Here is a 24,003-nt window from a genome sequence, read left to right on the forward strand (position 1 = left end):
GCCTATATTTAAGCTTTGGAAGTCATTGCTGAGCAAGTGGTAAAAAGCAGTTAATGTAGCTGAGTTTAAAAAAGGTTTGGACGAATTCCTGGAGGCAAAAATCCATAAACAGTTACTAAACCATCCCTGGACATTGCTTATCCCTGTGGCAGGGAGAGGGAATCTTACTGTGTTTTTGATTATTCTGAGTCTTTATATTTTGCAATTGAAAAAAAAAAATCAAAGCAGTGTACAATAAAATATGACTTTTTGGGATCCTGGATTGACCACCGCCGGATACAGGACACTGGGATTATGTTCCTGTTGCAGTCTGTCCATTGTCCAGTTATTCATAGATCATTACTCTTGTGGGTAATCTTTCTGCGTTACAGAGAACACAAGTATCTCCTATCTGTAGCTATGATTATGTGATAGAAGCTAATTCATTTCCATGATATGGGAGCTTCAGTATCAGCATGTTTCTGTATTACCATCTTTAATTTCGCTTGGTTAGAGGTCTGATCAGAGGATATGTAATAGTCAGTTTTTTTCCTCCTCTGTTCCCTTTTCAAGATTAATTTATGCTCGAGAGGGTCCGTTGTTCATTGCTGTTCAGTGACATTTATCTTGTTAAAGTCTGATGGAGGATTATTCTTCTGCTGAGATAACTCGACAATGACAGCTTTTTCCATTAGAAGGATCTTGTTTGCGCTGTGCAGGGTAAAGACAACATTCAACTAATGGGAAAATTCCCATCACAGGGAATGTTGAGATATCCGTTCTGTAACACATTTCTCAAATGAGATGAGGAAAATAAGAAATAGGCGAATCAGACCTTGTTTCAGGAGCTAAGAAGAACTGGAGATGACAGACACTTCAAAGTCCATGTGAATAACATACATATATCATATGCCCTACAAAGGGATAGGAATGTGCTGTGTATTCTTGACGGTGGGAAAAGGGGGCAAAGCTGCAGGGGAGAGGGAGGCTTAAAATACATCTGCATAATGCCAGAAGCTTCTGGCAGCTTGAGAGGTCAGAGCTGTTTTGATACTGAGCACAAAGCTGCTCTTCAGAACAAAATGTTCAGAACAGTCATTCAGTTTCGCTATGAGAAGAAAAGCTGCAGAACTCTGTGAATGCTGATATTAAAAAAAGTCATCTCTTTCACAGCTTTAAAAAAAAAATAATGGATGTCTATTTCATAAAAGTCATGAAGTGCACCTGGGAGATTTGTGCCTTTGTGAAGTCTAAGGTCTGTAGAACTGGTAGAGGTGGGTTATCTGCTACCCACTACAACAGGTGTAACCTATACGTGGGCACTGTGGGTTTCTGGTGGGTTTTGGAGGGCTCACACTTTCCACCACAAGTGTAACAGAGTGAGATATGGACCGGGGTCCCCTTCTCTACAGTGCACTGCACTGACCATTAGGTTACTCCAGGGACCTGGTTGCTGCACTAATAGGACCAGCCATAACATCTGAGCTTGTCATAGAGACTGGTATGTATTGTTTCTTTCACATCTTTGGGGAGTGGGGAGGAGGTCGGTGACCACTGGGGGAGTAAGGAGGGATCATGCCTTAATCCGTTCAGTGGTTATGTGGTCATTTAGGGCACCTTTTTGTGATTTAGTCATGATTGAAATGGGTCTAGTCCAAAACGTCTAACTTTTAACCCTGGGCGTTTTGCTTTTTTCCATTATGGCAGAAAAATGTCCACATTTTGGGAACACCCTAATCCCACCCTTGATATGTCCTCTTGTGATTTGGATGAACTGCATAGAAAAATGTCTTAAAATGGGTTTAAAAATAGCAATATGGACGTTTTGGCAACCCCCCTCCCCGGTCCCTCTGCCACTTTGTGATGCTTTTTGGACATTTTTCTGTTTAAAAAATGAGCCCCTAAATCATATATCCCTACACATATATCCAGAATTGTCTTACAACATTTGCTTGTTACTCTACTATCATGTTTCATCACTATCATAGTACCCAAGATCCTTATGTTATACTAAATGTATATTCTCCTATACATTTGAATCATTCATGATGTATTGTAAGCCACATTGAGCCTGCAAAGAGGTGGGAAAATGTGGGATACAAATGCAATAAATAAACAAACAAATAAATAAATAAATAAATAAATAAATAAATAAATCCTAACCAGAACAGAACATGGTTTATAGATAAAATGTATGTTTTAAAACCATGACAGAATACAGGGAAATATGCTGAGAAGCAGTATTTATGAAACTGAATCTGGAAATCCCAGCATTTGACTGAGATCTAATCCCACCTCTGCCACAGTTTCTATGTGATGCTAGGCAAGTCACCTTCTCTTCTTTATGTCCCTTAGTTTACTCATGTTGTGCAGATCAGGTAAAACTCTGCTGTCTGTCCGCCTTCGGTGTCTGTCTCTTCAGCTGCAGTTTTCACTCATAGCTACAGGGGTTTCTGTACTCAGTGTCAGCTGCTTGGTGATATCATTTTCTCTGCTTTCATGCAGGATACTGGATGCACTGCAGAGGTGGTTAAATACATGTCTCTGAAATATACAGCTACAGAGTTGATATCCTCAGCTGAAACCAGAGATACGCCCACTTTTCCTCTGTCAAGGATATTTCCAGCTTGTTTTACAATGTGAGAACAGCAGCTTGGTTTCACTAGATCAGGGTCCTTCACCTGTCAGAAAACCATCTTATGTTGAATAACAGACACAACATGAAACCTTAGTTTATGCCACTGCTTGGTGGCTTCAAAAGCCACAGGATCCCAGCCCTGGCATTTCTCCCCTGCCTCTGCTGATGATACAGTGGGCTCCTGTGGACCCTTCACAGGCTGAGTTATAACCTCTCGTTGGCCTGTTTAGACTGAATGTGCCACTGTGTCACAACTCCATTTGGGTTTGCAGATTCTGGCTTCTGTATTTAAATGCTGCTCTGCGTCAAGGAAACAGAAAGCCTTCTTTTCATTTCCTTTGCTAAATCTTTTTCTCTAAGGTATTCAGACAGATATAAAAATCCAGGACCATACTGAACTATAACTGCACCCTCTGTGACTTACCCACTGGTGACCCCTGCCCCACCCACTTTTCCATCACCAGTGAGAGGAGGATATAGTGGGCTGGGAGCTCTTTCTGCAGTCCTCCACATTCCCTCTCTGTACAGCTGGACCACTCACACAGCCCTTGGTTCAGCACTGCTGAAATCATTAGCTGCAGATGAGCTGAAGTTAAGCTCTCCATGAATCCTCTATTTGCAGCATGGTTAGATGTGTTCAATGTAGCAGCTTGACATATTTGATTTAGCTTAATAACAACTTTGAATGAAGGATGTCTGCTTGCTGCATCTTACATTCTACTTTCATTTGTAGTGAAATCATTTTTTTTTTTTGGGGGGGGGGGGGGGGGGGTTCTTGTAGCTCTAATGCATTAGCTATTTTGTTCCCTAACTATTTCTATAGCATTACTAGATATTTTTATTTTTTTGTTACATTTGTACCCCGCGCTTTCCCCACTCATGGCAGGCTCAATGCGGCTTACATATTGTACACAGGTACTTATTTGTACCTGGGGCAATGGAGGGTTAAGTGACTTTCCCAGAGTCACAAGGAGCTGCCTGTGCCTGAAGTGGGAATCAAACTCAGTTCCTCAGTTCCCCAGGACCAAAGTCCACTACCCTAACCACTAGGCCACTCCTCCATACACAGCACTGTACATATTATATGCAGGTACCTTCTCTGTCCCTCGAGGGCTCACAATCTAAGTTTATTTTTTGTACCTGGGCCAATGGAGGTTTAAGCGTGTTGCCTAAGGTCACACGAAGCTGCAGTGGGAATCAAACCCAGGTTGCCAGGATCAAAGCCCACTGCACTAACCATTAGGCTACTCCTTCACTCCTTACACAGATAAAGCAATTGTGGGATAAAATACAGAAGGTAGCACAGGGTCTGTTCCATTTCCCTGACTGTCCTATGAAGCTACAGGGGAATTGTCTGTGGAAGTCACTTTAATTAAGTTAGATGGATGTGATAACGACTTCTTACCGATTGCCTGCCATGGTAGACAATGAAATGACAATAGACACAAGTGGATCGATATTCAAAGTGATTTAACTGGGCAGGAGAGTGGACAGTGCTACTGAAAATCAGCACAAACCGCCCCTGCAATGTCCATGGGTGGAGGTTTTATTTAACTGGTTAGTGGTGATATTCAAGGACTGCTAACCGTTTTAAGTAAGTGGCTAAATTTAGGACAGCAAAAAGGCCATTCTAACTTCAGATGACAAGCTAACTGGGCACAACTGGATAACAACTGAGGGATTTCTGCTGCTCCTTCCATGATCCTGATCCCCTGTCTATTCCCCAAGAGATTCAGCCTCCCCCTGAACAGGCCCATATTCCCCTACCCCCATAGGCCCCCCAGGCCTACCTGAGGTCTATGGGGACCAACAGGCAGGAGCGATGCCCACTTGCCCCTGCCTGTCATGGCTATGACTTCAAAATGGCTGCCATAACCTCTGGGGCCTAATTCTGCCTGTGGCGATCATCATTTAGAAACATACTCACTGCTGCTAGCTAAATATTGACCAGAAAGTATCCCAGAAATATAAATTGAATCAGGAGAGAAAAAGAAAGAGAGCGAGAGAGCACATGGCAAAGTACCACCAAGCCTTAACAGCAACCAAAAAACAGTATTTCTCTCAGTGCATTGCACAGGCTGCCAATTCAACCAAGCAGCTGTTCAGTATAGTAAACAGCCTACTGCAACCCCCACAACAAAACCAGCCTGCCCAGTCTAAACTGATCTGCAATGATTTTGCTGCATACTTTGCCAACAAAATTAAAAGTCTCCACCAGGATTTACAGGCAATCTCACCCAATGCCCAACCAGTCAACAAGGGGTGCACAAACTCTCCCCCTCCTAACAGAGACAGATGGAACACTTTTAACCTAATGACAGAGGAGAGCCTTGACAAAATCCTAAGAGACCTTCGACCAACTACCTGCTCCCTCAATCCCTGCCCATCAAAGATAGTGCAGCAGGCAAGTATGGGCCTTATAGAAGGCGCCACAAAAATTGTGAACACCTCTCTTTCTAATGGGCAACTACCAACAGCATTAAAAAGGGCAGTGGCTCATCTTCTGCTGATGAAAAACAACCTTGACCAGGACAAACTTGAAAGTTACAGGCCAGTATCCAACATCCCGTTTCTAGGGAAACTCATAGAACAAACAGTCTGTGTTCAACTTAATGAATAGGTAGAAAAGAGTAACTGGCTAGATCCATGTCAATCTGGATTCAGACCCGGTTATGGAACAGAAACAGTCCTCGTATCCCTGCTAGATGATCTTCACAGAAACCGAGAAGGGATTTGCCTCGGTTAGTACTGCTAGATTTCTCAGCAGCTTTTGACACTGTGGATCATGATATCTTGCTAGCACGACTGACAGAAACAGGTATCAATGGAACAGTACTTGCCTGGTTCAGATCCTATCTATCAGACAGGCAACAATCCATAATGTTTGGCAGCAACTCATTACCACGATGGACACTGACCTGCAGGGTATCACAAGGATTGATACTGTCACCTATTCTGTTCAATATCTACCTCAAGCCACTAGCTGAGCTGATTTGGTCAATGGACACTCAGTTCTACATCTATGCAGATGATGTGCAGCTACTCATACCCATTGAACCTGACTTACCTACAGCCTTGAATAAACTGATTACTTGTCTAACATCAATTCAAGAATGGGATAAACACAACAAACTTTGCCTGAACCCAAGTAAAACCGAGCTTCTCTGGGTCCCTAACACAAGTGGATACATACCTGACATCAAAATCCCTTTTGGGAAGTATGAACTCCCCCTCAAATTACAAGTCAGCAACCTTGGAATACAGTTAGATTCAACATTTACTCTGATTCCCCAAATCCAAGCAACCTTCAAGAGCTGTTTCTACTATCTGCGACAGCTATGCTGCCTCTCTCCTTACATTGAGAAGGTAAATCTTATCCCAGTTGTGCATGCCACTGTAACATCAAGACTGGATTACTGCAATGCACTATACAATGGTCTGACTACAAAGGGCCTGCACCAGCTCCAGTTGATTCAGAATGCAGCAGCAAGACTCATAGAAGGCTGCAAGCGATGTGACCACATCACACTATTTTTGCAAAAACTTCATTGGCTACCAGTACAATACAGGGCTAAATTTAAAACTCTATGTCTGATCTTCAAGGCCCTGAAAGGAAATGGCCCTGGGTATCTGAAGAATAGGATGATCCTCCACACACCGCCAAGGACACTAAGGTCCTCCCAAGGACTTTCACTAACTACACCATCTCCAAAAGACATTACACGATGTGATACCCGCAAGCGAGCCTTCTCCGGAGTAGCCCCCACACTCTGGAATGCATTGCCTGAAAGGCTCTGCTTAACACAAGACTACCTCTACTGCAGGAAGCAGGTGAAAGCTTGGCTCTTCAACTAAGCCTTTAATGGAAGAAGTAACTAACTTGTTAGTCTCACTCACACACACAAGGATCGACTCGGGCTGCACATACTGCAGCAGGACATGTTTATCCACTCCTACCCTAGCTGAGATAACATTTAACCATCTCTCTGACCTCACGTGCAACTTTCTTCAAATCAATCACCTTACTTTCTAATTCTTCCTACTTTCTTACTCATCTATTTGATACAACTTTGCCTAACCCTTCACTACCAATTATAATGTTCTAGTACATATTGTGTTGTCATTGCAAGTAGTATACCATGCCATTTTGTTCAAATATTTTTACTGCTCTAATTGCCTATTGCTCATGTTTTATCTAGTCTTACTGTACACCGCCTTGAGTGAATTCCTTCAAAAAAGCGATAAATAAATCCTAATAAATAATTAAAAGTAATAAATAAATAATGTGATACATTGGACATTTTCTCCAGTAAGAACTCCCAGAATCCCCGGGGGGTAGGGGTGGGGTGGGAGCTTTAGGTAAATTGTGGAACAGGCCATGTTCTGTAAATTTTATGTATAACTTTCATCATTTTACAGTGGTCCATATTCAAAAGTATTGGGAGCTAGCTGCTTAAGTGTGTTGCTTTCAAAATTTGCCACCTGTAAATGGATAAATTGTATTAGTCAACATTTACTGATTGGGTTCCTTGGTAAGTGTAGCCTAATGGTTAGTGTTTTAATGTTTTAAATACTTGATATGCCACTTACTTTTTCATAGATCCAAACAGTTCACAATAATAAAACACATATAAAATACAAAATCCCATTAGAAGTCCATTTCATGATAGGAAAGACCTGTTAACGTTCGTTCAAGATCAGCCATTCATTATGAATCATCAACACTGCAACTGTGTAAGACAAAGGTGCCAAATCAATCCCACCCAAAACAATCGGTGAAAGCCTTGAGGAAATAAATAGGTTTTTAATGCAACTATAAATCTTTAGGATCTGCCTCCCCCGAACAGCTTTAGGCAACTCATTCCATAAGGAAGGGGCCAACCAGCAAAAAGCTCTCTTTTTAAACCACTTCTACAGCATTAGCACCTCAGCCGTTCTCTCCCACAGAATAGGTGGTTGTTAGGGCTGATCTGCTAATTTTTGAACTTAATCTGAAAATGGAAAATCAGCCATTTTCCAGCTACAGTAGAAATGGCCGTAGCATGTGGAAAATACCTGCATAAGGGTAATACTAAGGCTACTTTTTACTGCACCCCATTAACAGATAACAAAGAAAAAAGAAAGAATAAACTTTTCTGAAACCAAAAAGGCATTTAGCGCTATTTTCATTTTATAATATTGTCAATAGACTGTGTCTGCTGCGGGTGACACAATTTTTAATTTTTTTTGCATCATCAATGCTTTTGTGTAGATTAATTTGTCTGTCTGTGTTTGAAATTTGCAGAGATTCTTTGAAAAGTGGATTTGTTCATTTTCTCTACTTTCTAGACATGAGAGCGAATCAGAAAACCCTTTATTCCTCTCAGTAAATTACTTGTGAAAGAGTAGTTGGTATTGCTGTAAAGAAGGATATTTACAATGGCGTTCACGTCCCATCAAAGTTTACAGTGCCTTTCATATCAATCTGTGCATAAGGCAAATATGTTCCATGTAAGTTAATGGCTAGTTACAAAACAGCTCATGCAGTTGTGGCAGCTTGGCTGGTGGACAGACTGGAAGCCCCACAGACACAGTCGGGGTGCAGTGTAAATCAGAAGGAAACTTTATCGCTGAACAAAAAAACAGCAGACTGTTTCTGTGGCAGACTCAGGGCTCAGCATAGCAACAATCACATTAACAATGGTTTCTCCTGTCTTCAGCAGTTCAATCTTGTCAGGCTTCTACAGCATAGTTCAAGCCATTCGTGCATAAAAACGTTCGGATCTGGGCTCTCCCATAGAAGGAAATACATTCCTTTACCTTTGCAGTCTTTTGTTCCTTCTCATGTAACCCTTGAGTGATTACTCTTTACCCCCAGGTGCAAACCTTGGAAATAGGGCTGCCCCTTACTTCCCTGGGTCTCTCCCACAGGTACTGCAGCCCATCCAACAACTTGGGAGGATTCCGTCACTCCTCGTCCTCCTCCTGGAGACCTCAGTCCTCAGAGTCTCTCTGATCTAGTCTGTTCCAGGGCATTTAACCACCTCCAGGCCTGAGCCCTGCCTCTCTGACTCAGCCTCTGACATGGCAGGTTAGCGCCACCTGCTGTAAGGGCCTTAACTGCAACATCAGTGAGGGAGTGTTCTCGGGGACATCTGCCGCTCTCAACGGTGTGATTGTGCTCTTTTATCTACCTGTTGTGTACGATTCCCTTAAAGTAACTCACAGTTTGTGGTACCTTCCTCATGTTGGCCATACCATCAGGGATATCTACCTGACTGCAGATGCTGGTATCATCCTACTGCTATCTTCTCTCTAGATGGTGACTCTAGGTTCTGTTACTCCTTTGTAGGTAAAGTCTATAAATTTTCACAGCGTGATTGGAGAATGTGGGAACCTCCACCCAGCCGTATCATTCATAACTTTCAATATCTATAGTCATCATCATCCATCTGATGCTTTCAGTTCTCCTAGAGATGAATTATAGGTCTGGCTTCAGGGATTTTCACAGTGTTTTATTGTGCATTTAATAGTCAGATCTTTATGATTGGTTAAAGGGGACCAGGTCCTACGGCCTGCCAGGATAGTAAATGACAGCCTATGGGGACACAGTGTGTCAGTACCGAAATAAAAGGAATTTATTTATTTATTTATTTATTTATTACATTTGTACCCTGCGCTTTCCCACTCAAAGCAGGTTCAATGCGGCTTACATAGTAATTGGGATTACAAAGTATTGGTGGAGAGAAATAAATTGAGTATTATCAGAGTAATAAAAGAAATAAGAATGAAGAAATGCAGGGATGAGGGGAGTAGGAGAAGTATGAGCAAGGGTAAGTGAGCAATTGGAGGGTAGATGAGGCGGAGGGGAATGGGCAAGAGTGAAGGGAGTAGGAGAGGTGTGAGTAAGGGTAGGTGAGCATTGGGGGAGGGGTTGATGAGGCAAAAGGGGCTAGAATAAGGGATAAGCAGGGGAAAATGAGGCGGGAGATGTAGTCTATACTGGTTGGAGCCGGTTAAGCGAGCAGAGTTCAGCAACACATGACCAAAAGGGCTCTGTGGTTTCTTTTCCCATCTAGCAGCTAATGATAATTGTATGCAAAACTATTATAATGAGCTGGTTACTATTCAAATAGAATTATACCTCTGGCCCTGGAAAGGACTTTATATGCAAAGACAGATGTGTACTGAAAATTAATTTAAGCAAATAACTTACATGTGGAATTTCTACAGAGCTTCAAGCTGACTGCTGGCAAAGCCTTTTTTTTTTAAATAGTTCATAGCTCAATTTAGTTGGAGTGGAGGAGTGGCCTAGTGGTTAGGGTGGTGGACTTTGGTCCTGAGGAACTGAGTTTGATTCCCACTTCAGGCAGAGGCAGCTCCTTGTGACTCTGGGCAAGTCACTTAACCCTCCATTGCCCCATGTAAGCCGCATTGAGCCTGCCATGAGTGGGAAAGCGCAGGGTATAAATGTAACAAAATAAATATCACAAATAGTTAAACATCTAAGTGGTTTTACAACCATAAAATAATAAGGGAAGAGAGATGTGGTAATAGGACATAAACAGCCTCTTATAAGATCACCCCATAGTTACAGACAGTGATAATAAGGCATATCCTTTTATTCGGCCTCTGTGTAGTTTAGGCAAAGTGTCTGTGCAGTCACACCACACATACATAGATAGTAAAATATGCCCTGTCTACACCTGCTGCCAGAGGGTTTTACACTGGACCAGCTGCCTTCTGTTGAAGACTTGGTGGAGAATCCAGTGCTGGACTCATTCATTTTCTGTCTCTGTGCTTGCACTGCAGATCTGGAACTTGTGGTCCTGGCCTGCTGCCTGTTGTGCCTCTGTGCTGTCCCAAGGCTTTGTTGGGGTTCCCCAGAAATTTCCTCATCCTGCGAGTGGTAAATTATTGAATGACTCTTAATGATTAGATAATCCATTAATGAGCACCAGTGACTTCCGGGGAGTTAGCTTACTTCTCAATTCAATCACACTCCCTCTAAACGCTCTTAAACCACTAACCTCAGCAGTGACACTCACCAAAACCAAGCTTAGTGTGGCGAGATTTACCCACCGACTTTTTCATCGGGAAGCAGTAAAGATTTTTTTAAACAAATTATTTATATATTAATATATTGTTTGTGTACTTCTGTAACAATATAACTACTGAATGAAATGAATTAAACTTGAAAATTTTAGCGATTTGATAATCAATCTTTTGTTGTCCTTATCAGCCGGGGGGGGGGGGGGGGGGGGGGGGGGGAGATGCCGACATAGGCTATGATTTGCTTGCCAGCTGTATCAAGGCTTGCCCCCTAAAATGACAAAAGTATGGATTAACTATAAAACCATAGTCGAGTCTACCCTTTATAGCAAACTTTATTATCCCAACCTGTACCTTCTAAGAACGACACCTCCACCTTTCTAGCCATACTTCTTCCCGGCTTAAAAATGGCAGGGGCGTTCTTACTGCTGCTTAAATAGAACTAACCCTGATCATCTGATGTGGGGGAACCAATCCAAAGACCTGGGACTACAACAGTGTCATCCATTCTATTTCTAAATTTAGACCTCTCGGTGACACCAAGCTTAGTTTAAATATCCAATTTTGCTCCTGATACTTTAACTATATTTCCACCCTCCCACCCTACTTGTAACTGATCTATATTACCCGCTATCTAATGTCAAACTCCGTACGCTGTTCATCTACCCAATGTTGTACCAAGGGTGCCTGAAGCAATCTCCTATGGATACAGGATATGTAACTTTAATGATTAGAGCCTTGGAGCACTGAGGGAGAGAGGAGCAGCAGGGCTTTTGGTATATGGGACCCTGCACTTCTAAACAAGGCAGGTTCATTTGTGAGTCTTCACCTGTTTAGCTCTTAGAAACCTATTAATGAGCTTAACAAGAACATGGCAGGTTAATGCCTGCATGCTGTGCTGTCACTGAGCCCCCTGTGGACACTCATTACTAGCCCCACAGCTACAGAGGACTTTATTCTTATTGCAAATTATCTTATTGTCCTTTCAAAGTTTTCTGACATACTGTTTAATTCCAGGACTGATTCTGCCCTTCTAGGGACAAATTATCACTGCCTTGGCTTTTCAGTGCTCCTAAGGCTTTTCAGTGCCTAATCAGGAGCAAACAGCTGCCAGTGTTCTGAAGAGCATTTTGCTAGTTTAATGCTACCTATTTATTTATCACTCTCATTAAAAAAAAAAACAGCATGTAAAAATGATATTCAAAGCGAATGAACAATCGGTTCTGTCAATATGAAAACCCACCACAAAACATATGCTAGAAGGACAAAACAGCATTTCCCTCTGTTAACAAAAAAATAATCTTCTGTGATGTCACAATGGCTTGATTGTCCTATACTTCGTTCCCTTTTATTACATATAGCAGTGATTTCCATTTCTAGGGACATTTCTTTTTTCTTTAATTAAGGGGGAAGTTATCAGTGTGGGCTCCTGCTAAGATGAGTTATTTTACTGTAACTCCTAATTATTAGTAACTAGGTCTCATTGCATAAAGTAAAACCTGTGCTAAAATAGCACGAGTTAGTGGTAAATAAAAATCAAACCATTATAACGGTTGCCCATGTTGATAACTTTCCCCTTTAGTGTGTTCACTCTCTGATAACTAGATTCGATATTGTGATGTCATAATGCCTCATTCCACCAATAAGAGCCAACCTCATCAGTGATGTCACAATGGCTAGATTGTCCTATATTTGGTTGATTTATTACATATAGCAGTGATTTAAGCAGATCCGATATTGTGATGTCATAATGCCTCATTCCACCAATAAGAGCCGCTCATCAGTGATGTCACAGTGAGTTGATTGTCCTATACTTGGCTCACTTTCATTACATATAGCAGTGATATCCATTTCTAGAGACATTTCTTTTTTCTTTAATTAAGGGGAAAGTTATTAATGTGGGCTACTGTTAAGACGTGTTATTTTGCTGTTAAACCTAGTTATTAATAACCAGGTCTCATTGTATAAAATGGGACCTGTTGTAAAATAGCACCAGTTAGTGATAATAACACATCTTAATGTGATACTTGCAGGGTGTTCCACAGCTACTATTGGAAAGCTGCAAGTTGTTCAAAATACAGCAGCGAGACTGATCTATTCATTACTTAAATATGACTCTGCAACTCCTGAGTAGTATGAACTTCACTGGCTCCTGATAGAAGCCAGAGTTCAATTCAAGATATGTCCTCTGGTTTTGAAAACTCTATATGGAGAAGCTCCATCTTATATGCTGGAGTTCATAAACTTACAGTTAGGCTGTAGGTTTTATGGAAAGCGGAAACTATCTTTGTATGTTTCCCTTCTAGTAGAAACATTAGATTTAGAACATTTTTTTTTTAATCTTCCTTTTACTATCAGGCAGTTTCTATTTGGAATTCATTGCCTGGATTGATAAGATCTAATAGAAACTATCCAGACTTTATGAAATCTTTGAAGAATTGTTTGTTTAATTTTTTTTTTTAGCTAGACAAATGTTTATTTTTAATCGTTAGGACTAAAAAATGTAATTCCTGGGTGACATGACCCTAGTTTCTTGCTTTGTAATCCGCAATGAACTGGAATATAAGTTTCTGTGTAATGTTCAATAGCAGCAACAGCGCATGAGACCCCAAAGCCCTCTTATCACACAGGGTCTGGAGTTCTGCTTTGACATATGGTCCTGGGACTTCGATGAGGCCCGATGCTCAAACATAAACGCGGCACTAGAGACCATTAAGCGCTGTACTAGTGCCCGCATTTACTTGCAAAGAATGTTCAGAGGCTCAGAGCACAGGAACAAACAAGTGCAGATGAACAGCGCAGATAGCATGTTAGTATAGTCAAAAATAGGAACATGACAGCAGATAAAGGCCAAATGGCCCATCCAGTATGCCCATCCTCTGTAACCCCTAACTCTAAGGGAGCTCACGTGCTTATCCCATGCTTTCTTAAACTCTGGCACAGTCCTCAACTCCACGACCCCCACCAGGAGGCCATTCCACGCTTCCACCACCCTTTCCACAAAATAATAAGCATTGCCATACTGGAAAGACCAAATGTCCATCAAGCCCAGCATCCTGTTTACAACAGTGGCCAATCCAGGTCACAAATACCTGGCAAGATCCCCAAAAAGTACAAAATATTTTATACTGCTTATCCCAGAAATAGTGGATTTTCCCCAAGTTCATTTAATAATGGTCTATGGACTTTTCCTTTAGGAAGCCGTCCAAACCTTTTTTAAATTCTGCTAAGCTAACCGCCTTTACCACATTCTCTGACAACGAATTCCAGAGTTTAATTACGTCGAGTGAAGAAAAAATTTCTCCAATTTGTTTTAAATGCACTACATTGTAGCTTCATCGCATGCCCCCTAGTCCTAGTATTTTTGGAAAGCATAAACAGATGCTTCACATCTACCCGTTCAACTCCACTCATTATTTTATAGACCTCTATCATATCTCCCCTCAGCCGTCTTTTCTCCAAGCTGAAGAGCCCTAGCCGCTTTAGCCTTTCCTCATAGGGAAGTCGTCCCATCCTCTTTATCATTTTCGTCGCCCTTCTCTGCACCTTTTCTAATTCCACTATATCTTTTTTGATATGCGGCGACCAGAATTGAACACAATATTCAAGGTGCGGTCGCACCATGGAGCGATACAAAGGTATTACAACATCCTCATTTTTGTTTTCCATTCCTTTCCTAATAATACCTAACATTCTATTTGCTTTCTTAGCCGCAGCAGCACACTGAGCAGAAGATTTTGAACAAATCATCAACAACGACACCTAGATCCTTTTCTTGGTCCGTGACTCCTAATGTTGAACCTTGCATGATGTAGCTATAATTCGGGTTCCTCTTTCCCACATGCATCACTTTGCACTTGCTCACATTAAACGTCATCTGCCATTTAGACGCCCAGTCTCCCAGTCTCGTAAGGTCCTCTTGTAATTTTTCACAATCCTCCCGCGATTTAACGACTTTGAATAACTTTGTGTCATCAGCAAATTTATTTACCTCACTAGTTACTCCCATCTCTAGGTAATTTATAAATATGTTAAAAAGCAGCGGTCCCAACACAGACCCCTGGGGAACCCCGCTAACTACCCTTCTCCATTAATACTGACCATTTAACCCTACTCTCTGGGGTTTGCAGGAAATCTTTATTCACTAACTGCAGGAAGGTTTTACCATTAGTGTAAATCTACACAATAATGTGTTTTGGTCAAATAGGGCATCCCTGGTATGCAAAGAGAAAGAGCTGCCATGCGAACATGTGTTAAACCACTGGCTGTTTAACGTCTGCTCCTATTTAACTACCAAACTTTGGTTCATCTGGATATACACAGTAACCTATGTGACATTCTCTCAGCCCCTTCCCTGCAGTAAGGGATCATGTTTGTGTTACAAACAAAGTGGTTTACATATATTATATATAGCTACTTTCTCTGTCCCTAGTGGGCTCACAATCTAAGTTTTGTACTTGGGCAATGAAGGGTTGACTTGCCCAGGGTGACGAGGAGCTGCAGTGGGAATGGAACCCAGTTCCCCAGGATCTCAGCCTACTACACTAACCATTGGGCTACACCTGTAATTCTGTTATCACACATAGTGGAGGAGTGGAGGAGTGGCCTAGTGGTTAGGGTGGTGGACTTTGGTCCTGTGGAACTGAGAAACTGAGTTCGATTCCCACTTCAGGCACAGGCAGCTCCTTGTGACTCTGGGCAAGTCACTTAACCCTCCATTGCCCCATGTAAGCTGCATTGAGCCTGCCATGAGTGGGAAAGCGTGGGGTACAAATGTAACAAAAAAAAAAAAAATTATAGCCCATGTAAAAAAACACCAACAGGGTCATTTAATATTGGCTAGTGCAGGAGTGGGCAACCTCAGTCTTCAAGGGCTGCGACCCAACTGGGTTTTCAGGATTTCCCCAATGAATGTGCAGGAGACCTGTTTGCATGCACTACCTCCATTGTATGCAAATAGATCTCATGTATATTCATTGGGGAAATCCTGAAAACCTCGAGGACCAAAACTGCCCACCCCTGGGTAGCATGTGCAAGTATCATTACCATGCACTATCTTCTATCAAGTCCATAGGAACAAAATGAGTCTCATGATAGATAACACTCATTAATGCAATTAACGCGCTCTGTCCATTACTAAATGACTCCTGAATGAGGTTTAGTGAGTAGACCTCACGGTGTCCTAGGATTTAGGTTTCTTGCTTGAATGGAGGAGTATTTTTTTATGCGAGAGGAATAAATAATTAGCTTAGACCTTTGAGGGTGGGAAAGCCAGTGATGGTCTCCGGTGGCAGTGACAGGATCGACTTTGAAAAGCTTTAATGGGAGTGAGGACCTGAATTTTCTAAACCTATCACCCTGCAGAAGTGATGGAATTGGAGAGGTGAGTAAAAGGAATGAGAAAAAGACAAAGTCTGAGGAATAGTAAAGCTTTGGTGAGGGAGGTGTGTCCCTTGGAAAAGACACTGTTTTAACTGATGTAATCAATGCTGTCACACCTGCTGCCAATATTGATTCAGAGCCAACATTTTTGTAGAACCTACAGAGGGAAATGATGTGACTACAGGTATATGCTCTGCTGCATCAGATAATCAATGTCCTGTAAATATCCCCCCAAAAAGCCACATGTTTTTCCTTTGCTGTATCTGCTCACTTTATAAATGCAACCCCCTAGTCACATATATCTGGTATATTCTCTACAGATCCCCCAGATCAGCTATGCGTCCACTGCACCAGAGCTAAGTGACGACCGGCGCTATGATTTCTTTTCCCGCGTGGTCCCACCGGATTCCTTCCAAGCACAAGCCATGGTGGACATTGTCAAGGCTTTGGGATGGAATTACGTGTCCACGCTGGCATCTGAAGGAAGTTATGGAGCCGAGGGAGTGGAGTCCTTCATGCAGACTGCCAGAGAGGCAGGTAAGCAAAGAGTCCTGCTTCACCGTTTCCACTTGATTCTACCCTCCAGGTCCAGGAACTTGCCTATCCCCCACCACTGCTGTTTTGTTTCTGTGAATTTTAATTACTTTCCTATTGGTATTGATTCTGGGAAGGGTCCTACATAACTATTTGTGGCAGCATACTTTTGAGAATCTGATTGTTTTATGTTTCTTAGGTAGCTCTTCTCAGTGATGAGGGCTTTGGAATGAAGAAATCTATTTTTATGTGTGATCAATTTTGTCTTATGTATTTTATAAGTTTTATTATGAGTGTATTTTTGAAACCACCTAGGTTTTAGGTGGTATACAAATTTTAAAAATAAATAATAAATACCTGATGATAAGTATAATCCTATGAAACTGATTCACTGTAACGTCGTAGCAAATTTGTGCTTAATTAAAAACATAGGTGATAGTCTATTTGTAATAATTACATATAAATAAAAAAAAATGATGACATAAAGATAGAGACCAAGCCCCTTAACCAAGGCTAACTGGTACTCCCAGCTCTCCCATAACTGAGGAGATGTTCTTGAGTCTGCAGAATGCGTTTCAGGTTCCCTTAGCAGACAGAGCACTGCACAATTCAACCTCTCTCTTTGCCTTCTGTAGAATCCATCTGCTTATTGTACCAGGAATGATCCTGTTGCTGGTAGTAATGACTTGAAAGATGAATGTATCCTGTTTTTTGTTTGTTTTAGTGCAATATTTCCAAAGATGCTTCTTTCAGTACATTGTTAACATCTACCTGGCTACTAATTTCTTATGGATTTTTCCTCCGGGAACTTGTCCAAACCTCTTTTAAAGTCTGTTTTTAGTCACATCAACCACATCTTCTGGTAATGAACTCCACAGCTTAATTATGTCCTTCATGAAAATAAGCTTGCTGTGATTTATTTTTAGTCTGCTGGTCATTAGTTTTATGGCATGTCCTCTTGTTTTTCTATTTGACAGGTTAAACAAATATTTCCTATTTAATCATTCCACCCTACTCGTAATTTAATAAACTTCGATCATATCCCTTCAGGCACCTTTTGTTCAGGCTGAAAAGCCTGAACCTGTTGTGCCTTTCTTCATAAGGAAGGTGTTCTAAGCTTTTTTTTTTTCGCATTTTTGTCATCCTTCTCTGAAACTTTTCCAGTTCTGGTCAGATAAGAAGGATTAATTGAAGTTAACATCCTTTCTCTGACTTGTTCTTAGTCTAGGTCACTAGAAAGTACAAGAAATTCCCCCCAAAATATTTCCATTCCATGTTGCTCATTTCCAGCAGTAATTTATTTATTTATTTATTAGATTTGTATCCCGCGCTTTTCCGCTTATCGCAGGTTCAATGTGGCTTACATATTAACAAGAGAATACAATCTGTAGTATCAGAATCAACAAGGAGGTATGTGACAGGACAAATGAACAAGGAGTAAATGGGATAGAAGTGTTGTGAGAGAAAGGATAGGGATAAGTAAGGAGGTGGGGCGATAAAGGAGAAGTCGGGAAGAACATGGAGGGTAAGAAGGTTGGTAGGAGATATTTTCTGAGTCATTGTTGTTAATGATTAGTTGAACCGGTAAATAGATGGATTGCTTATGTTTGCTTATGGTATGTTAAGTCATTTGGGTAAACCTATTTGAATAGATGAGTTTTCAATAGTTTCCTAAAGGGAAGATATTCACTAATTGACCAAATGTATCTGGGTAGAGCATTCCAGAGTTGGGATCCTAGGTAGGGGAAGTTAGATGCATGGTAGGTTTTGTACTTTAGTCCTTTGCAATTGGGAAGGTGCTAAGTTTCTCTTCCCCCGCCCTCTCTTTCCCCACTCTTTCTTCCTTTCTTTCCTCCTCTCACTCTTCCCCTCTCTCCTTTCTCTCTCCTCCTTTCTTTCTTTCCCTCCTCCCCCCACCTCTCTCATGGTTGATGATACAGTAGACTGGTGGAGCATGAGTTCATCGTGAAAGTTGGATCAGCTCATATCCACTCAATTATTTTAGATCTGCTGTGAACCCATTAATCTTTCTTCCCAAAATGGCTTTATATGCTTCCAGCCAGTAAGGATATATCACTCTCACAGGAAATGAAGACTCCAATCGCTCTGTGCTGACTCAAATTATTGAAAAATTCAAGGACAACTTCAGGTTATTAATGGAATCAGTGGATACTTTTGTTTTAAGCTTTATTACAATTTTCATTTCAGAAATCAAGCTGGAGGTGAACTGCTGGCAGGAATGATAGACAACACTCTTTCGAAAAAGCACATTAGAATGACATATAGCAGAACAGCAGCCTGTGCCTGTTGGTAGATTTTAATTGGGGCTGGTGTTTTAATTCATCAGTTTATGAAATGTAAGTGATTGCAATCAGAACAGAAAGGCATTATGGGTACAGTCAGGCTGCATTTCATGGGGACATAATACAAAAAATAAACATTGTGCATAACTACTTTGGACTTGATCACTTTTCTACTGGTCATTTGTAATTGAAGCTGAAGGAATGACCCTTTTTATGAGGAACCATTGACAGATCCTGTGTACAGTAAAAGCTATTAGAGGTTTTGAAAATGAAAGCCACATAAAGAGCAATTATATAAATTGGTGTATTGGTAATGCCAATCTTTAGCACGAATTTTATTCCAGCATCATAGAATACTAGTGTGAGGTTGCCACTGGCATGCCATTGTGTAGATCTGCCCTCTTAAGTCATGTGCCCAGATACCCCAAGTGCAAAGTATAGTTTATAGTGCATGTAAATTGAAGACACACCCAATGTCCACCCATGCCCTGCCCAAGTGTATGCACCTTGCAGGTAGGACTATTGGAAAATCAATTCACAAACATGTGGAATGCAAAACTTACAAACAACACACTTGCATATACAACACCATAATAATAAAAGTCTGAATAACACAGTGATTTGAATATTCTTATTAAAGGAGGAAAAGACCTCAGCAGTCAATAGCTCACCCTCTATGGTTGCTCAATTAGCAATGACAACCTCTTGGTGGCTTAATTTGACTCCTTTTTCTTTCATTGGTCTAAAAAACCTCCTGTTGTGTTTTTTATATTGCACTTAAAACCATTAGTTGAACTAAGAATTGCCCTCAGAAAACTAACATAATCTTTTTTCAAGGCTAAAACTTATCTTATGTGGAGGGGCATTTTCGGTATGATGTCCAAATCTGATTTTGGAGGGTTTGCAGAAAACGTCCAAAAATCCAGTAGCGAACATGGCCGTTTTCAAATGAGTAAAATGCCCAACTTTTTGTTTTGAAAATGGCCATTTGCTAGACGTTCCAGTGCTCAGTGCATCTACCTTTTTGGACCATTCTTGAAAAAAAATTGTTCAAGGGAAAAATGTACAAAAACAAGCCATTAGGATGTAGGAGGAGTCAACATTCTTAGGAGACTGGCCACACAGACATCCCAGCAGAGCAGTGGGGCCCCTAGGGGCACTACAGTGGACTTCACATAAAAGGACCCAGGTACATATCTCACCATTATCCCCTTATATTGTATGGTGAGCCCTCCAAAACCCACCAAAAACCTACTACGCCCAACTGTATAACACTACTATAGCCCTTATGTCTTCGGGTATCACCTATGTATGGATACATCAGGGTTTTGTTGGGGTTTGGAGGCTACTCCAGGAACACGCTTGCTGCTCTAATAGGACTGGCCATAACATCTGAAGTTGTCATAGAGACTGGTACATACTGTTTCTTTCACATCTTTGGGGAGTGGGAGGGGGTCAGTGACCACTGGGGGAGTAAGGGGGTCGATGCCTTAATCCCTTCAATGGTCATTTAGGGCATCTTTTTGTGACTTAGTCATGATTAAGAACATAAGAATAACCATACTGGGTAGGCCAGTATCCTGTTTCCAATAGTGGCCAATCCAGGTCACACGTACCTGGCAGAAATCCAAATAGTCACAAAATTAATAGGGAAAAATCGCCACTCCTCAATGGGAAATTGCTTATAGGAGGCAAATGATTAACATATATGAAGTGCTGCAGATCTGGAATAGCTTTGTGCTATAGGAGATCACACAGCCGATTTGCTTTGCTTTATGATGCCTCCTATCTGGTTTTTCCTTATTAAGTTTGGTTGAGCTTTTTTGCTTGTTTATCCTTTTGTTTCTCACCACTTTTACAGTTTTGTTACTCCTTTTGTTTTTTCAAATTTCAGAAACCCAAATAGTAGCAAGATTCTATGCTACCATTCCCAGGGCAAGCAGTAGCTTCCCCCTGTCTGCCTCACTAATACAGCCAGCCCATTTAACACACCCTATGTATACCTATCCAGTTGCCAGGTCCTCACTATTCCCACTCCCAAGCCCCTACCCTCTCCTATCCTTAAATTCTCTATCTCCAAGTCTTCATGCTCCCAATCAAACTGAACCCCTACTTTCTCCCTCAGTAAACCAGTCCCTGTTCTTCCCTTGCTGTCCCTCCCCAGTCCCTGAGTCATCCTTATTTTCTCTCTCCCATCTGACTTTTAGCCCCCAGTCCTTTTTGTTTTGTTCCATTATAGCAGAAAAACTTCTGAGTTTTGGGAACCCAAAGTTCCGCCTTCAACATGCTCCATTTGTGATTTGGATGCACTGCATATGAACTGCCTAGAGAACCATCTTAAAAATGGCTTTCAAAAATAGTGATTTGGATGCTTTTGCAATCAAAATATCTATCTGCTGCTTTGTGCCACTTTTTGGATGTTTTATTTAATTTTGAAAATGAGCCACGTGGAGGGGCATAATCGAACGCAAACGCCCATCTCCATGGACGTCTACCACCGAGAACAGGCGCGTGAAGGGGCAGGACAGACCGTATTTTCGAAAAAGATGGGTGTCCATCTTTATTTTTCGATAATACGGTTTGTGCCGGGCAAATGCATCAGATTTGTGCGGATTTGAGCTGGGCGGTATCGTTTTTCAGTGATAATGGAAACCGAAGGCGCCCAACTCAAAAACGAACAAATTCAAGGCATTTGTTCATGGAAGGGGCCAGGATTCGTAGTGCACTGGTCCCCCTCACATGCCAGGACACCAACCGGGCACCCTAGGGGGCACTTGTAACAATTAAATATTTTTTTTTAAAATACCTCCCAAGTCCATAGCTCCCTTCCCTTGGGTGCTGAGCCCCCCAACTCCCCCCTAAAACCCACTGCCCACAACTCTACACCATTACCATAGCACTTATGGCTGAAGGGGGGCACCTAGATGTGGGTACAGTGGGTTTTGGGGGCGGTTTGGAGCACTCCCATTTACCAGCACAAGTGTAACAGGTAGGGGGGGATGGGCCTGGGTCCACCTGGCTGAAGTCCACTGCACCCACTAACAACTGCTCCAGGGACTGGCATACTGCTGTGATGGAGCTGGGTATGACATTTGAGGCTGGCATACAGGCTGGAAATGTTTTTTTTATAGTTCTTTTTTTTTGGTGGGAGGGGGTTAGTGACCACTGGGGGAGTCAGGGGAGGTCATCCCCAATTCCCTCCGGTGGTCATCTGGTCATTTAGGGCACTTTTTTGGGACTTGTTCGTGAAAAAAAGGGTCCAAAAAAGTGACCTAAATTCGCGCTAAAAACGCCTTTCTTTTTTCCATTATAGACCGAGCGCGCCCATCTCTCATCGGCCGATAAACACGCCCCAGTCCCACCTTCACCATGCCTCCGACACCCCCCCATCAACTTGTCTGTTTCCGCGACAGATTACAGTTGGAGATGCCCAAAATCGGCTTTTGATTATACCGATTTGGGCACCCACGGGAGAAAGACGCCCATCTCCCGATTTGGGTCGAAATATGGGCGTCTTTCACTTTCAAAAATAAGCTGGATAGTGTCCATCCCAATGTCCATTGCAGGGGATGTATGAGGGTCAACGTAATATATGCTGTTGACCTTAGAAACACATGGTGCTCAGAATCGTTTGGCTCACTACTGCTGCCTTGTGAAGTGCTCTATGACAATTGGTGTTTAATATGACAGCCATACAACCCTTCACTAGGCAGCAGTAGTGCATGCTCAAGTGAGCTAAGCAATTGTGAGCACCATGTGTTTCTAAGGTCAACAGCACATATTACATTTTCAAACATCCCCTGAGCTGGACACCATGTACTATAAATGTTTAGCCTTGGAGAAAGATTGTGTTCGTTTTTTTGAGTGTGATTATTAGCTCAACTAGGACTATGGGGCAAGCGATGAAGCTACAAAGTAGTAAATTTTAAAAGAATCAGAGAAAATTTTTCTTCACTCAGTGTATAATTAAACTCCGGAATTCATTGCCAGAGAATGTGGTAAAAGCAGCTAGCTTAGCAGGGTTTAAAAAAGGTTTGGATAATTTCCTAAAAGAAAAATTCAAAAGCCATTATTAAGATGGACTTGGGAAAATCCACTGCTTATTTCTAGGATAAGCAACAAAAAATATTTTGTACTTTTTGGGGATCTTGCCAGGTACTTGTGACCTGGATTGGAAATAGGATGCTAGACTTGATGGACCTTTGGTCTGTCCCAATATGACAATACTTATGTTCTTATGTATTTTAAGTACAATATATGAAGAAAACTACAATAGGAGGTTTTTTTAGACCAATGAAAGAAGAAGTTGTCAAAATTAAGCCACCAAGAGTTTGTCATTGCTGAGTGAGCAACTATAGAGGATGAGCTATTGACTGCTGAGGTCTTTTCCTCTTAAGTTAGGCATTTTCAGGCTAATTTTCGAAAGAGAAGGACGCCCATCTTTCGACACAAATCGGAAGATGGGCATCCTTCTCACAGGGTCGCCAAAATCGGCATAATTGAAAGCTGATTTTGGGCGTCCCCAACTGCTTTCTGTTGCAAGGACGACCAAAGTTCATGGGGGTGTGTCGGAGACGTAGCAAAAGCGGAACTTGGACATGCCTAACACATGGGCGTCCTCGACCCATAATGGAAAAAAAAGGGCGTCCCTGATGAGCACTTGGACGACTTTACTGGTCCTGTTTTTCTTATGACCAAGCCACAAAAAGGTGCCCGAATTGACCAGATGACCACCGAAGAGAATCGGGGATGACCTCCCCTTACTCCCCCAGTGGTCACTAACCCCTTCCCAACTTCCAAAAACATCTTTAGAAATATTTTGTGCCAGCCTCAAATTTATTTATTGGTTGCATTTGTACCCCACATTTTCCTATCTATTTGCAGGCTCAATGTGGCTTACATAGTACCGTGAGGTGTTAGCCACCTCCAGTGATGAAACAAATACAGAGTGATGTTGTTACAGAACATTAGAGAATCAAGAGAAGAAGATTGATATATTGTTCATTGAAGGTTATGGTTTTGTTGTGTTGCAGTTACTTAAGCTAGATCAGTAGGGTATGCCTTTTTGAACAGATCGGTCTTTAGTGATTTCCGGAAGTTGAGGTGATCCTGCGTTGTCTTTATGGCTTTCGGTAA

The 24,003-nt window shown here is 41.7% G+C and overlaps 1 protein-coding gene across 1 annotated transcript in view; it reads left to right on the plus strand.

Annotated features, from left to right (window-relative positions):
• Nucleotides 1-24,003, plus strand: part of GRM7 (glutamate metabotropic receptor 7) — a 387,933-nt gene that overhangs the window by 101,263 nt on the left and 262,667 nt on the right. Inside the window, exon 2 of the mRNA XM_030207271.1 lies at nucleotides 16,351-16,567. Within this exon, the coding sequence (XP_030063131.1) occupies nucleotides 16,351-16,567 (217 nt within the window). The remainder of the gene's footprint in view (nucleotides 1-16,350; nucleotides 16,568-24,003) is intronic.

The sequence above is a fragment of the Microcaecilia unicolor genome, chromosome 6 (assembly GCF_901765095.1).
Source record: "Microcaecilia unicolor chromosome 6, aMicUni1.1, whole genome shotgun sequence".
NCBI classification, from domain to species: domain Eukaryota; kingdom Metazoa; phylum Chordata; class Amphibia; order Gymnophiona; family Siphonopidae; genus Microcaecilia; species Microcaecilia unicolor.